The sequence below is a fragment of the Terrapene carolina genome, unplaced genomic scaffold (genome assembly GCF_002925995.2).
Source record: "Terrapene carolina triunguis isolate 2854851 unplaced genomic scaffold, T_m_triunguis-2.0 Scaffold84, whole genome shotgun sequence".
Lineage (NCBI taxonomy): Eukaryota > Metazoa > Chordata > Testudines > Emydidae > Terrapene > Terrapene triunguis.
The window spans coordinates 13,780,887-13,792,753 of record NW_020664435.1 but is presented as its reverse complement, the minus strand read 5'-3'; the positions used below and the strand labels follow the sequence as shown (position 1 = coordinate 13,792,753).

Here is an 11,867-nt window from a genome sequence, read left to right as displayed (position 1 = left end):
GTGTGTGTGTGTGTGTGTGTGTGTGTGTGTGTAAAATGATTACCTCACTCCCAGAAGGATTGTTTCCAGCGTCGGAGTAATGTCCCTTTCCTTATAAAGATTCAGTTTGAGTTTTAGAATACTTTTGTGCTGAGGCAACTTTCATGAACAGTTTATCAGAGCCCCTGTTACTTCTTCCTTAATCTTTAACCTCCAATTTTCTTACTTCCTTTGTGATCTATCTCCTATTAGTTAACTGAATGGTCATTTCTATATAATAATACATCCTTCTTCTGTATATATCTAAAATAACAGGTTACTGCTTATTGTGTGTCCTCATGTTAAATGGCTTCATATTGGTGGTTGGATAATCAAAACACCCATGCTTCTTATAGGCCCTGACCTCCTGTATCTGGGTTACATAGATGCCATATTTTGTCATGGTTCTGAAATATTCTAAAAACTGTCAGTGAGCAAAAAGACATAGTGGTAGGAGAAAACCAAAAGTCTAGAAAAGTACCCTGAACTTATGTCTGTATTTGGCACTGGTGTGATTGCTGCTGGAATGCTGTGTCTAGTTCTGGTGCCCACAATTCAAGAAGGATGTTGATAAATTGGAGAGGGTTCAGAGAAGAGCCACAAGAATGATTAATGGTTTAGAAAACATGCCTGATAGTGATAGGCTCAAGGAGCTCAATCTATTTAGTTTAACAAAGAGAAGGTTAAGAGGTGACATGTCTATAAGTATCTACATGGGGAACAAATATTTAATAATGGACTCTTCAATCTAGCAGAGAAAGGTGTAACGTAATCTAATGGCTGAAAATTGAAGCTAGAGAAATTCAGACAGGAAATAAGGTATACATTGTTAACAGTGAGAGTAGTTAACCATTGGAACAGTTTGCCAAGGGTGACAGTGGATTCTCCATCACTGACAATTTTAAAATCAAGATTGGATGTTTTCCTAAGAGAGATGCCCTAGGAATTATTTGGGGGAAGTCTGATGGTCCCTTCTGGCCTTAGAATCTAAGTATCTAGGAACTTGTGAAGACTACCACCAGGCCCTGAGACCTTCCCATACTCAATCACTGCTCATCTAAACATTGCCTAGTTTCCCCCCTGCCTAATATTATCTTCCTGAGTGGAATGAAACGTAGTGGCATGCTATCTCTGTTTGCTGTGACTGGAGGCAGCCAGTAGCTCTGCTGCTTCCTATAGCATGTTTTTCCTCTTTCTTCTGTGGCAGGGGTATGTGTGTGAGTGGAATTACAATCCTCCTCCCCACTCCTTTTTGGAGTTCCCCTGTCTTTGTCCCCTTCCCTGTTTGGGTTTCTCCAATTCTCTTCTTCATCCTCTAAAGCCACAGCATGGAGTAAAAGTTGAAGAAATGCTAGAGAGAGTGAGACAACATCCACCTTTTTTCATAAATAGCAGGAACAGTGGCCCCTAGTAGCCAAAAGCAAAGTTAGCAGCAAAAATTCTGTTTCTCTTCTATCCCAGTTGACATGGGACAGACAGGTGGACCTGGAACAGACAGACAGGGCAAAAATGCAGGACTGCTGTAAAGTGCTGTATGCCCTGCATTATATTTGTCCAGGCCTGCAGTAAATGAACTAACTGACTGCATTAAATCTGAAGCATTTAGAAGCCTTTTGTAGTGCCAGAAATGGGAATGCTTGTGCACTTCATTTGGAATTCACACTGAAGTATTCAACTGGCCAAACACTTCACAGGTGTCAGTGGCTGAGTGCCATTTACACACCTTTCCTGCCACACAGAAGATGCATTCTGCTGGAGTGGGAGTGTTTTTTCCCCCCATATACAAATGTCATATAAATATAATCACGGAAAAACCACGAAAGTACTATTGAGGATTTGAGCCCTTGCAATCTATCACATCAAGATCTTACCTGGGGACTCCAGACATAGATTACTTTCCAGCATCCAGAACTGTTTGGGAATGCTTTAATCCTGAAAATAGGGGGTTTCTATTGGAAATGCTGACAGACCCTTCACTGTAGCAGCCCATGCGGCCTGTGCTATAATAATAAGTCGTGTATGTGGAAAGCATGATGCTAGTGTTAGAAAACAAGCACTTCAGCTGAACGGTCTGTGAGAAGGAAAAACACCATACTCCATTTCATTGCAGCGATCCTGAAAATTGGCAGTTGGGTTTATTCAGGCAGGGAGAAATTGGTAACAAAGTTGGTCATTAACCCTGTGCGCACTATATTTCCAAAAATAACAATCTGTAATAGCACTACGAGGATTGGTCACTAGTATTGCCAGCTGGGCTAGTGTGTCCACTTTAACATTGTACATTGTCTGGAGATTGCCTTTTTTATACTGGTGTGGGGTTTTTTCCCCCCAAGGTTTAATCTAATTTCATATTGCATAACCCCCAGCCTCCTCTAATACTGTTTAAATGTGTGCATGACACTGCGAACAATTAGTACCATATGTAGTGCTTACTACCCTGAGTACTGCCACAGATCTCCATGGCATCCTTGTGCTGTCATTATGAAATCCCATTGCCATCCATTAGACTAGTAAGCACTACACTAATAAATACTTTCAGGATTGGGTCCTATGCTGGGAACAGCAGTCTGTATCCATCCTATCCTTCTTCACCTGCACCAGCATAAAGGGCACTACTCATCTGTGCAAGTGTTTGCAGGATAATGTCAGTTATAGGGACTGTTTCCATGAGTATAATTACTCACTGGAGTACGTGTCTGTAGAATTTGGGCCTTGACCTATCCTCAGTGCAGCACACAATCTATCCTTTTTCATTGTTAATCACAGGGTTGAAAACGTTGCAATGTTCAGCCAGTCTGCGGTTGAAGGCTGAAAAGTCACTTTAAAAATGGTTAAAAAGGTCACACAGCTGCAAATAATAATGGCCCAATGAAAATCAGATTCTGACTGTAGCCCACTTCAAGAATAACACTGAAACAGGAAACAAGCCTGCTTGATGCTTTTAGCAGTTAAAGCAATAAGAATACCACTGACTTTTATTTATTTATTTATTCTTTCATTTATTTATTTATTTCTAAAGTGAGAGAGAAAAGAGAGCAGACTTTCCTGGTGCGAATTTCTTGAAGTGTTTTTCTAATTGTAGAGGTGATGATGCTAAAGCTCTGTGCAGCTTTGTTGAGAAGACTTTTAGTCCAACTCAGAAGAGGATGCTGCTGAGAGGAGATGAAGTTTTGCTTTATTTTGAGGGTGGTTCGTTTTCTTTTGTTTGTTCTATGTGCTTCAGTTTTATTAATTATTCTAAAACGTGTTTGCAAGTGCACACAACTTCGTTTCTCTTATATGTAGCATTGGCTACCGAAGCCCTTGCATGCCTCTGTCCTTTAATCTTTTCATTTGACTACCTCAGCTTCTCCTAGGCAGAATGATATTTCCGGGGAATGGCAGGCTACAACAATGTAGCAGATTTCCTCACATATGTATCCTGCCAATGAGACTCTTTACGTAGTCACAATAGGGCAATAAATGCTGACAGATGTTGTTAACATCGCTATTAAAATCCAACCCCCTTTTCAGATACATAATGCATTCAAACCCATGTTAATTATATCAGAACTGATCCTGACATATCAATATCATTTTAAGTGCTCACTTATATTAATAATTCCTGTTTGCAGTTCTGAAGTTGCCAAATACTGAGGAATTGATAACAATAGAAGCCAAGAATTCAGACCTAAGTAATTTTTTAACCAAGCGTTCTGGATTCATTTGATGTTCATTGTATGAATTAATTTGGTGGTGTTGTGGTTGTCACATGAAATTCTATGGAAAATCCATTGTAAATGTAATTTGAGTTTTAAGGGCATTAAAGGTTAATTTAGATGGAGGTGTTAATATGATTTTTATTAGATGCAACAGCCCTGGGTGGGTTATTTTCTCATGCATGCTGGTGCACCTGCACACATTTGTAAAACAATTGAATTACATTATGTTGTGATGCACATGCATGAGCCTTACACTATGAACCATATGCTATAGGTATATGCAACTGTCACTATTCTGAACTGGGGGATGTGAGACCTACACCACATCTTGACAAGGACTTCATATAACTTCTCCAAAGCACAACTGGAAAAAAATCCTGCTATGAGAGGTGTTGTTATTCTTCAGTTTTAATGATATCACACATGATATCACTACTCTGCATAGTGTAATTTGACTCTAGAGGTTTGTGGTACTTGATAGCACATTTTTTAGGGGCAAGGTATGCTGGACAATATTCTACAGAGACAAGGTGGGTGAGGTAATATCTTTTATTGGACTTGTCTCTCTCACCAACAGAAGTTGGTCCAATAAAAGATATTACCTCATCCACCTTGTCTCTCTAATATCCTGGGACCAACACTGCTACAACTACACTTCATATAATATTCTACAGGGCATGTATTTTTTTTCCATACTGAATTATGGATAATTGTAAAAATATGTGTGCAACTGATTGATTAATGAGCATTTTGCTTTATAATTTTATTTGTTTTTAGTTTAGTTTGTTATCTTAAAATTCTCTGTGAAATGTGATTTGCATAGGAGACTTGCAATTATTTATACATTTATCATAAATGATTAGCCAATGAATCTGACATTTTTGAGGGGTGTGGTGAAAAAAGACAAAGACCAAATTTTCCTATGGGATACCTGTCTATATTTAGTGTAGATTTAGGTGCCTATATCCATATTTAGGTATCTAAATAATATTTACAATTGTTTAATAATCATCTGACTAACTATGGATTTAGGTATTTAAGTTTTGGCCTCCAGCTTTGAAAAAATTGGCCTTATTTCTTACAAAAATAACATTTGATTAGAGAAGGAAATGCAATAAGAATGGCTGGTAGGATTTTTAAACTCACTTGTACACTTGGGATCAACATTATTTCACTCTGTTTCCTTTTCACTAAGCATCATCCATTCTTCTCCCATTGGAAGTGCAGTTGTCTGTCTCCCCTGAGGATGAGGGAAAGGGATAGCTGGAGTGTTTGGTATTGCTTCAGTTGCAGAAGTAATTGAGATATCAGATAAAGTCTTTCTTTATCCACACATAGTTTTTTCCTGTGAAAAAGTCTTTCTAGAGTTCTATTTAAAAGCACTTTAGAAAAAGGTAACATTCCAGGATTAAAGAAAGGAGGAGTTTTAAAATGAATTTACCAGAGCTATTTTTGTATTGGTTAGTTTTCTCTATTGCTTCATTGCTTTAAGATGGGAATGTACAAAAATCCTCTGACTCCTTCCATCTCTAGGTTATTGGGTCAAATCTAAAGGGCCACTCTACTCACAAACTGGAACTGACATAACTAAAATTGGTCGCAGCTCACACCTGGCATCTTCAGTTATGTCAGTACAAATCTGTATATGGTCACTATTTCTTATTTCAATTTTATTTAAAATTGATTTGAGTTATATCAAAATAGAGCATTCATAATCTGAAATAGGGATGTCTACACACATTTCCATTCCAGTTTGTGTGTAGATGTGTCCTAACTCTGGTCTAAAATTTATTAACTTTTGCTGGCCATTCAGTGAAATAAGTTGCTGGTCTCAGCCGAGTTTTAGGGCATAGTTGTCCCCCTCACAAAAAGCAAATGGCACTGATTGTCACCTTTATTGGCAGCCTTGGCAGTGAGGTCAAGGGCTTAATGGAAATGGCAACTGACTCCTCACTCATAGAAATTGTCTGTCTGGGTCAGGGTTAAAGCACACAGACAGCACATCATAGGGAAGCTCATGCTGCTGTCTGGTATGTGGTACCTCACCTGGTAAACAGGAAGTATGTCCCGCTGGCAATCAAACCAGCACCTTTTTAGCAGCACAAAATTCATTTAAAAAAAAGAAAAAGATGGGATATGTTAGAAATCCAATCATCTGGAATTTTCACTGCTGTAGTAAATATGATAATGGGGAATAAGTGCTTATAGGTACAGGTTAGGGCTGATGTTCAAGGTAAGAATGCAAACTGTTTACAGGATATTTACAGTTTTGCAGGATACTCTCAGAACTTCTAAGTAAATAACGCTGCTTTGAAAATTAGCATCTGTATAATTTGGTTGCATCATTATAGATTCCTGTTTATGCTATCATAATGATAAAGGAACAATCAACTTGAAGTCTACTCTGTTTTTTTTCTTAAAAATGGGTTCAAGTAGTTTATGGTTCAACACCTGCCCAGGAGGCCATCTGCCAATTTTGGGGACTTCATAATCAAATTTTCCTACTTATTAAAATGTCTTTCTCCCCTCTTTAATTGGGTGAAAGACTCATACAAACAGACTAAGCAGGGATACTGCTAAGCAGGGATAGAGTGAAACTGAATAATGCTGTCCAGTGCAAGCAAACTGAAAAAAAGTGTTTTGTTTTCTAATGTAGTTAATTTATTATAATCCTAGATATTACTTGTAGAAATAGTAGGTTCAAAATAGTGTGGTGATTGGCCACTTAGGAAGTAAAAAAGGCTTTATAAAATAATTTAGTCCAAATCGGTGAGAAGCACTGCTTGAGTACTGACACAAATTCAGCTGTAATATTGCACTCTGAGAGTTGCATACTATGTGGAGAGGCAAATTTATTTCTCCGCCTCCTTTTATTGTTCTTTTCTCATTCTCTAACCCAACAGCTCTCTCCCAAGGTCTGGTCCACAATTAAAATACTGAACTGCAATGGCTTTTGGGCACATTACAGTTCTGCTCTCTGCTAGATTTCAAGTCTTACGATCCTTAGGACTGCATATATAATACTATATGCTAAATATGTTACCTAAGATAATTCACTACTCAAAATGTAGGCTCTTCAGTTAGAAAAATTTCAGTTAGTCTGGTTTAAATGTTGTTCAGTCAGGAACCGAAGGAGGAAAAGTAAAAACCCTTAATTTCAGGATCTTTCTGAGCAGACATGGTCTTATCTAATAATAACACTGAGCATGTGTTTTTTTTCCTAAGCAGGATTTCAGTTGTAACAGCCTAATGGCTTTTTTCTTCCTTTAGAGTAAATATATGCCCAGAAAAGAGCAATAAGAACTTAGACTGTAGGGAGCCTAGTGAATATTAGTACCGTAAGTTAGGACCCTGAAATGATGATGAATTTTTTCCTGTCAATTTTGGGAGTTTTGAAATTAATGTTTTAACATTAAAAATGCTTCTATTTTGCATGTTTCCTGAAGTTTAGGGTGCATATATTTATGGGTTCCCTTTTTCCCCTCCCCACCTTTTAACATGTAGATTTATGAGGAATCAAAGATGAACTTGGAGCAGGAGAGGCCTTTTGTCTGCAGTGCCCCAGGCTGCTCACAGGTGAGTGGAGTCAGCAGCAATATTAACAGAGCCCTCAGCGCTAGCTCTGGCTTGTATAATGCCTCCTGATATATTAACACACGCCTAATAATAATGTTTTCCAAAACCTTCTCTTTTTCCACAAAGATATTATTACAGAATGATGAAAGCAAATATACAGCTATTCACGTGTGTGTCGCTAAATGTTTTTTCAAGCCTTTCTCGCTCCCAAACTCAAACCAAATATTTTAAGCAACACTGCACACTTCTTTAAGTGTTCAAGTGGTAACAGCTCAGGAAGGGAACGTACTGGCTTAGTATGGTTATAGCTCTTGTAATATTTGCCCTTGCTTCTCACACATTTGTATAAACCAGTAAGTTTTATTTGTGTGTGCGTGTGTATTTATTGCCATTTCCATGCTTATCATCTTATAGGACATCTTCATATTAAATATGCTTCATTTAAAATGCATTTCATAGCCAAATTCTGACCCATTTTGTACACATGCAATTCCAGCTTACTTGAATGGCAGCCCCACATATGCATCTGAGGACATAATCTGGCTCATAACATTACATGTTTGATCTTTTCCTCATTATAAGGGAATTGACAGGTATTTTACCCACTAAGAACTGAGTTTAGAATTCAGTGTTTCTTCAACACAATTGGTAATTAATAACAACGTCATTAATCCCTAAAGCAATTTAGGAACTTCCATCCCTTGCATTCCCCATACTAGTTTAGTCTAGTGACTAGAGTACAAAACTAGGAGTAATAAGATATGGGCTTCCTTTCAGGTGCTATCATAGACCTGCTGTGTGACCTTGGGTAAGTCATTTTACTTCCCCTACCTCAGTTTCCCTATCTGTAAATGAGGATAACACTTCCCTACTTTGCTGGGGTGTTGAGTCTTCAGTCCTTAATGTTTGTAAAACCCTTTCTGCTCTTCTGATGTGAGCTATAGAAGTGCAGCGTATATTATTATTAGAGTTTTAGATGCTGGTAATTTTACCCACAGTTGGAGTAGAAATGTGGAAATCTTGAATTCATGTGTTGGCACATAACTAATGTGCTCCACCATTTAATTTAATAAGACTCTTACTAATGACTTCCGTTGATTTTGGATCAGTCCCTAAATGAGGAATGTGTGCATTTGTTGTTTTAAGTCTGTGTGTACACAGCTGAACCTTCACTAGACGCCCTACCTCCAAGAGATTGGTTTTAAAATATCTCCAAGCTCTTTAGCAAAATTTAATTTAATCTTTTTAATAGTCTTGGCCAAGTTCACAAGAAGCATCAACTGATCGACCTTTCATTGAAATCAATGGAATTGAGCCCACTTATGGCAGTGGTGAATTTGGCTTCCACCTCTACTGGACAGTCAAAGAGGAGGGAAATCAAATAGTCTATTTTATTGTTTATTTAATGAAAAAAAATTTTTAAGTTCACCTTTAAATTATAATGCATCTTCTGTTTACTATAAGACATCAGTTGCATACTACAGTATTGCAAACTAGTTAAGAGGTTTAGGGGCTTCCTTCTCCATCAACCAGTGCATCTATTCGAAGAATGAGTTAGCTGGCCATGTGTACCATAAAGGAAGTGTGCTTACAGAAAAGACACAAGTCTGGATTAAAGAAATGGCTTCTTCCCCCAACCCCACCAGGCCTTCTTTAGGCCCTGCTGATTTGCACACTGAAGACGGAAGCATAACATTCCATGGTGGAGAATTCATTTCAACAATGTGTTCCTGCTCACAACATTAGCGTGGAGAGTCTTTCCCACATTCCATTTGCTCTGAATGTAAATTTTTAGTGCTTTTACTTCTTCCAGATGAGTAAACACTGAACCAGGATTTCACAGTGAGGAAAAGGACTTTCCCCCCCTTTCTTGGAACTTTATCTATCTATCTACCTATCTATCTACATTTTTGACATATCATCCACATTATGTACTCTGTGAATACTGAGAGGCACATAGATGCTGCAGAGTATAACTTACTGTGTCTGTTTATAACATACTATAGCCACCAGCAGAGGTACTTAGTCTGGGTTGGCACCGAATCATCTCCATTTTACTACTGCCAGTTTCTGTCTGTCTTCTAGGGACCTGCTGCTTTAAAATGCCGCTCTTTACAAAGCTATCCAGACACATCTTAGCCGCCTTTGCTACTCCTTGACTAGCCCTGTTAAAGCAAAGAATTACCATAACTAGTAGCAAAAATATAAAATTTGTCCAATATGTGCAAAAATGTTTTTCCAGATTCTTTCACTTACATGTTGACCTCAGATTATTTAATCCACAGGCTGCCCCATTTTTCCGCTCTCTGCCTAGTAAGGTCGTGTCCACTTGCTCTTTCACTATAATAAGTTTTTCAACAGGAACCATTTAGACCACAATGTGCCCAGATTTTTTTTTATAATTATTAAATGTTTGCTCAAGTTTCTGTTGTTTTATTATTATTATTTAAAGAAACAGTTGAAATTTATAATTCTGTTATCAGGATTATAAATGTAATTACACCCATTAGTATATTGTGTAAGGTTTCTTACAACACATAACCCTTCCCTCTTGTCCTCTGGGCAAAAAAAGGAAATTAGTTTAATATATTTTCCTGGCTGTAAATACCCAGTAGAAATCAAGTACCACTGTATAGTGGCTGGAATAAATCAGGTCTGATTAGAACCAACTTGATCTATTGCAGACATGAATCATATGGGGAAAAAATGCATGATACCTGGGCACCTTTGGGTAGGGGAAGGCTGGCTGTTTTGATTATCTTTTTTTATTGTTCTTAAGTAAGGATAAGCTGGCGGCATGGGTAACCAATCTGAATTTTGCTACTGGTGTGTATTTTGGGTATATGACTAGATAGGCCATCTGCATTTTAACCCTTTTACTTGGGTGTTGTCCAAGAGATCACTGCAGCAAATTTGCTCTCACACATAGAGTACAAAGATAGTTCTTACTTATGCTTACTTGCATTTTAGAATTGTTTTTGGCTGTTCCTGTGTCATTTGGATGGCTGGATGAATTTTTTTAAAAATCCTGTCCATTGCCAAAAATTTATTAGAGAGCTAAATACTTCTTTCTTCCTCTCTCTGTGTTTGCCTGACAGCGTTTTCCAACAGAGGATCATCTGATGATTCACAGGCACAAACACGAAATGACTTTGAAGTTTCCTTCAATAAAAACAGATAATATGTTATCAGGTAAGAAGACATGGAATGTAAGAGACAAGCGAAGTACCTATTTTGATGTTGATATTATGACTCCTGCTGGAAGGCTATTGTCAAAATACCTCCAAGAGGTTAATTTCAAAAGTATTCCAATCAAATAACAAGTAGAGATGGAACAAACTATGTGGTTCACCTCTGGACAAGGTGGTAACTGGTATTTGTTTGTCTTGTTTGAGGATTGGTATGAGAGAGAGAGAGAGAGATTGCTGAACCTTAGCCACATTGGTTTTGCCTATATTATATATCAGGTCAATGGGGTAAAAGGCTGCTCCAGTGCTGCCTCCATTTATCAGCATTCCAGTGAAATATACACACTTAAGAGTGGCATTACAGAAATCTGCGACAAAAAGGTTACTGAAGTACATCTGTGAAGTTCCTCCAGCAGTCACTATTTTAATATGTGAAAAGCTCACCTCAGCACCCATTTTATGCCACTTATAATAGTCACCTTTTTAAGATACTGATGTACTTCAATAGCTATAAATCAGCCAGCTGAAAAAAACTAAAACAGTGACAATAGCTAAAGTGCCCCTTGGGATAAAAACATTACTAGGTACAGGATCATCCTCGCATTCCCTTATTCTTGAGCTGGTTCTGAAGTTTTCACACATGAGTGTGTATGTCCATGCCCATACATACACTGGTGGCTTGCTAGCATTGGATGTTGATTGTAGTTTCTGCTTCCTTCCCTTTTGCTTCCCCCCTTCTCGTGTTTTATAGGGTATATTTTTAAGACATTAAGCATATTCCTACGATTATATCCATAGAATATTTAGAAACTTTGGTTTTTTACCGTTTTAAGATTCCAAATTCTAAATATAAAAATAAAATGTGCTAAATTATGATACCCAGTTAGGGTTTATTCATTTTATTTGACATATTAAGTACTCATGGAGACAGATTTTCTAAAGTGGGCTCCTTCTGAGTAAGTTGTACCTGCTAAAAACAGTAGTGCATCTGTTCCCTGCATAAATTCCATCCGAATGTGTTCATTGTAGGTGCATCAATGCAACAATTGAATGGATATGCAACAGGCTCAGACTTTTTTTGTGTGTGGATAAAACTCAGGAATCCCCATTTTAAACTGTAACTCTGAGTTCTGTGTGCATTTAAGAAAACCTCAAAAAACAAACAAATACAAAATATCCTTAGTAGTAGTAGCGGAAGAGGACTTTGGAAACAATGGTGGGGCAAGTCTCTAAAGAGTTCTTCACATAGTCTCCTTACATATTTTCTGTAGTGTAAATTATCTATTTACTAGTCTACTCCACTGGATTTTTCTCAGTGACTCCATAAAAATTATTTAGCAGAGGTACTTTTGTAATCATGCTGCGCTGAGGAGTAAAAGTGTTC

At 37.7% G+C, this 11,867-nt stretch overlaps 1 protein-coding gene across 2 annotated transcripts in view; it reads left to right on the top strand.

Annotated features, from left to right (window-relative positions):
- The window catches only part of CREB5 (cAMP responsive element binding protein 5), a 353,979-nt gene that overhangs the window by 42,706 nt on the left and 299,406 nt on the right, over positions 1–11,867 (top strand). For both annotated transcript variants that reach the window (XM_026649400.2, XM_026649399.2), the window contains exons 2-3: positions 7,224–7,295; positions 10,394–10,487. In XM_026649400.2, the coding sequence (XP_026505185.1) occupies positions 7,242–7,295; positions 10,394–10,487 (148 nt within the window). In that variant the 5' untranslated portion in view covers positions 7,224–7,241. The remainder of the gene's footprint in view (positions 1–7,223; positions 7,296–10,393; positions 10,488–11,867) is intronic.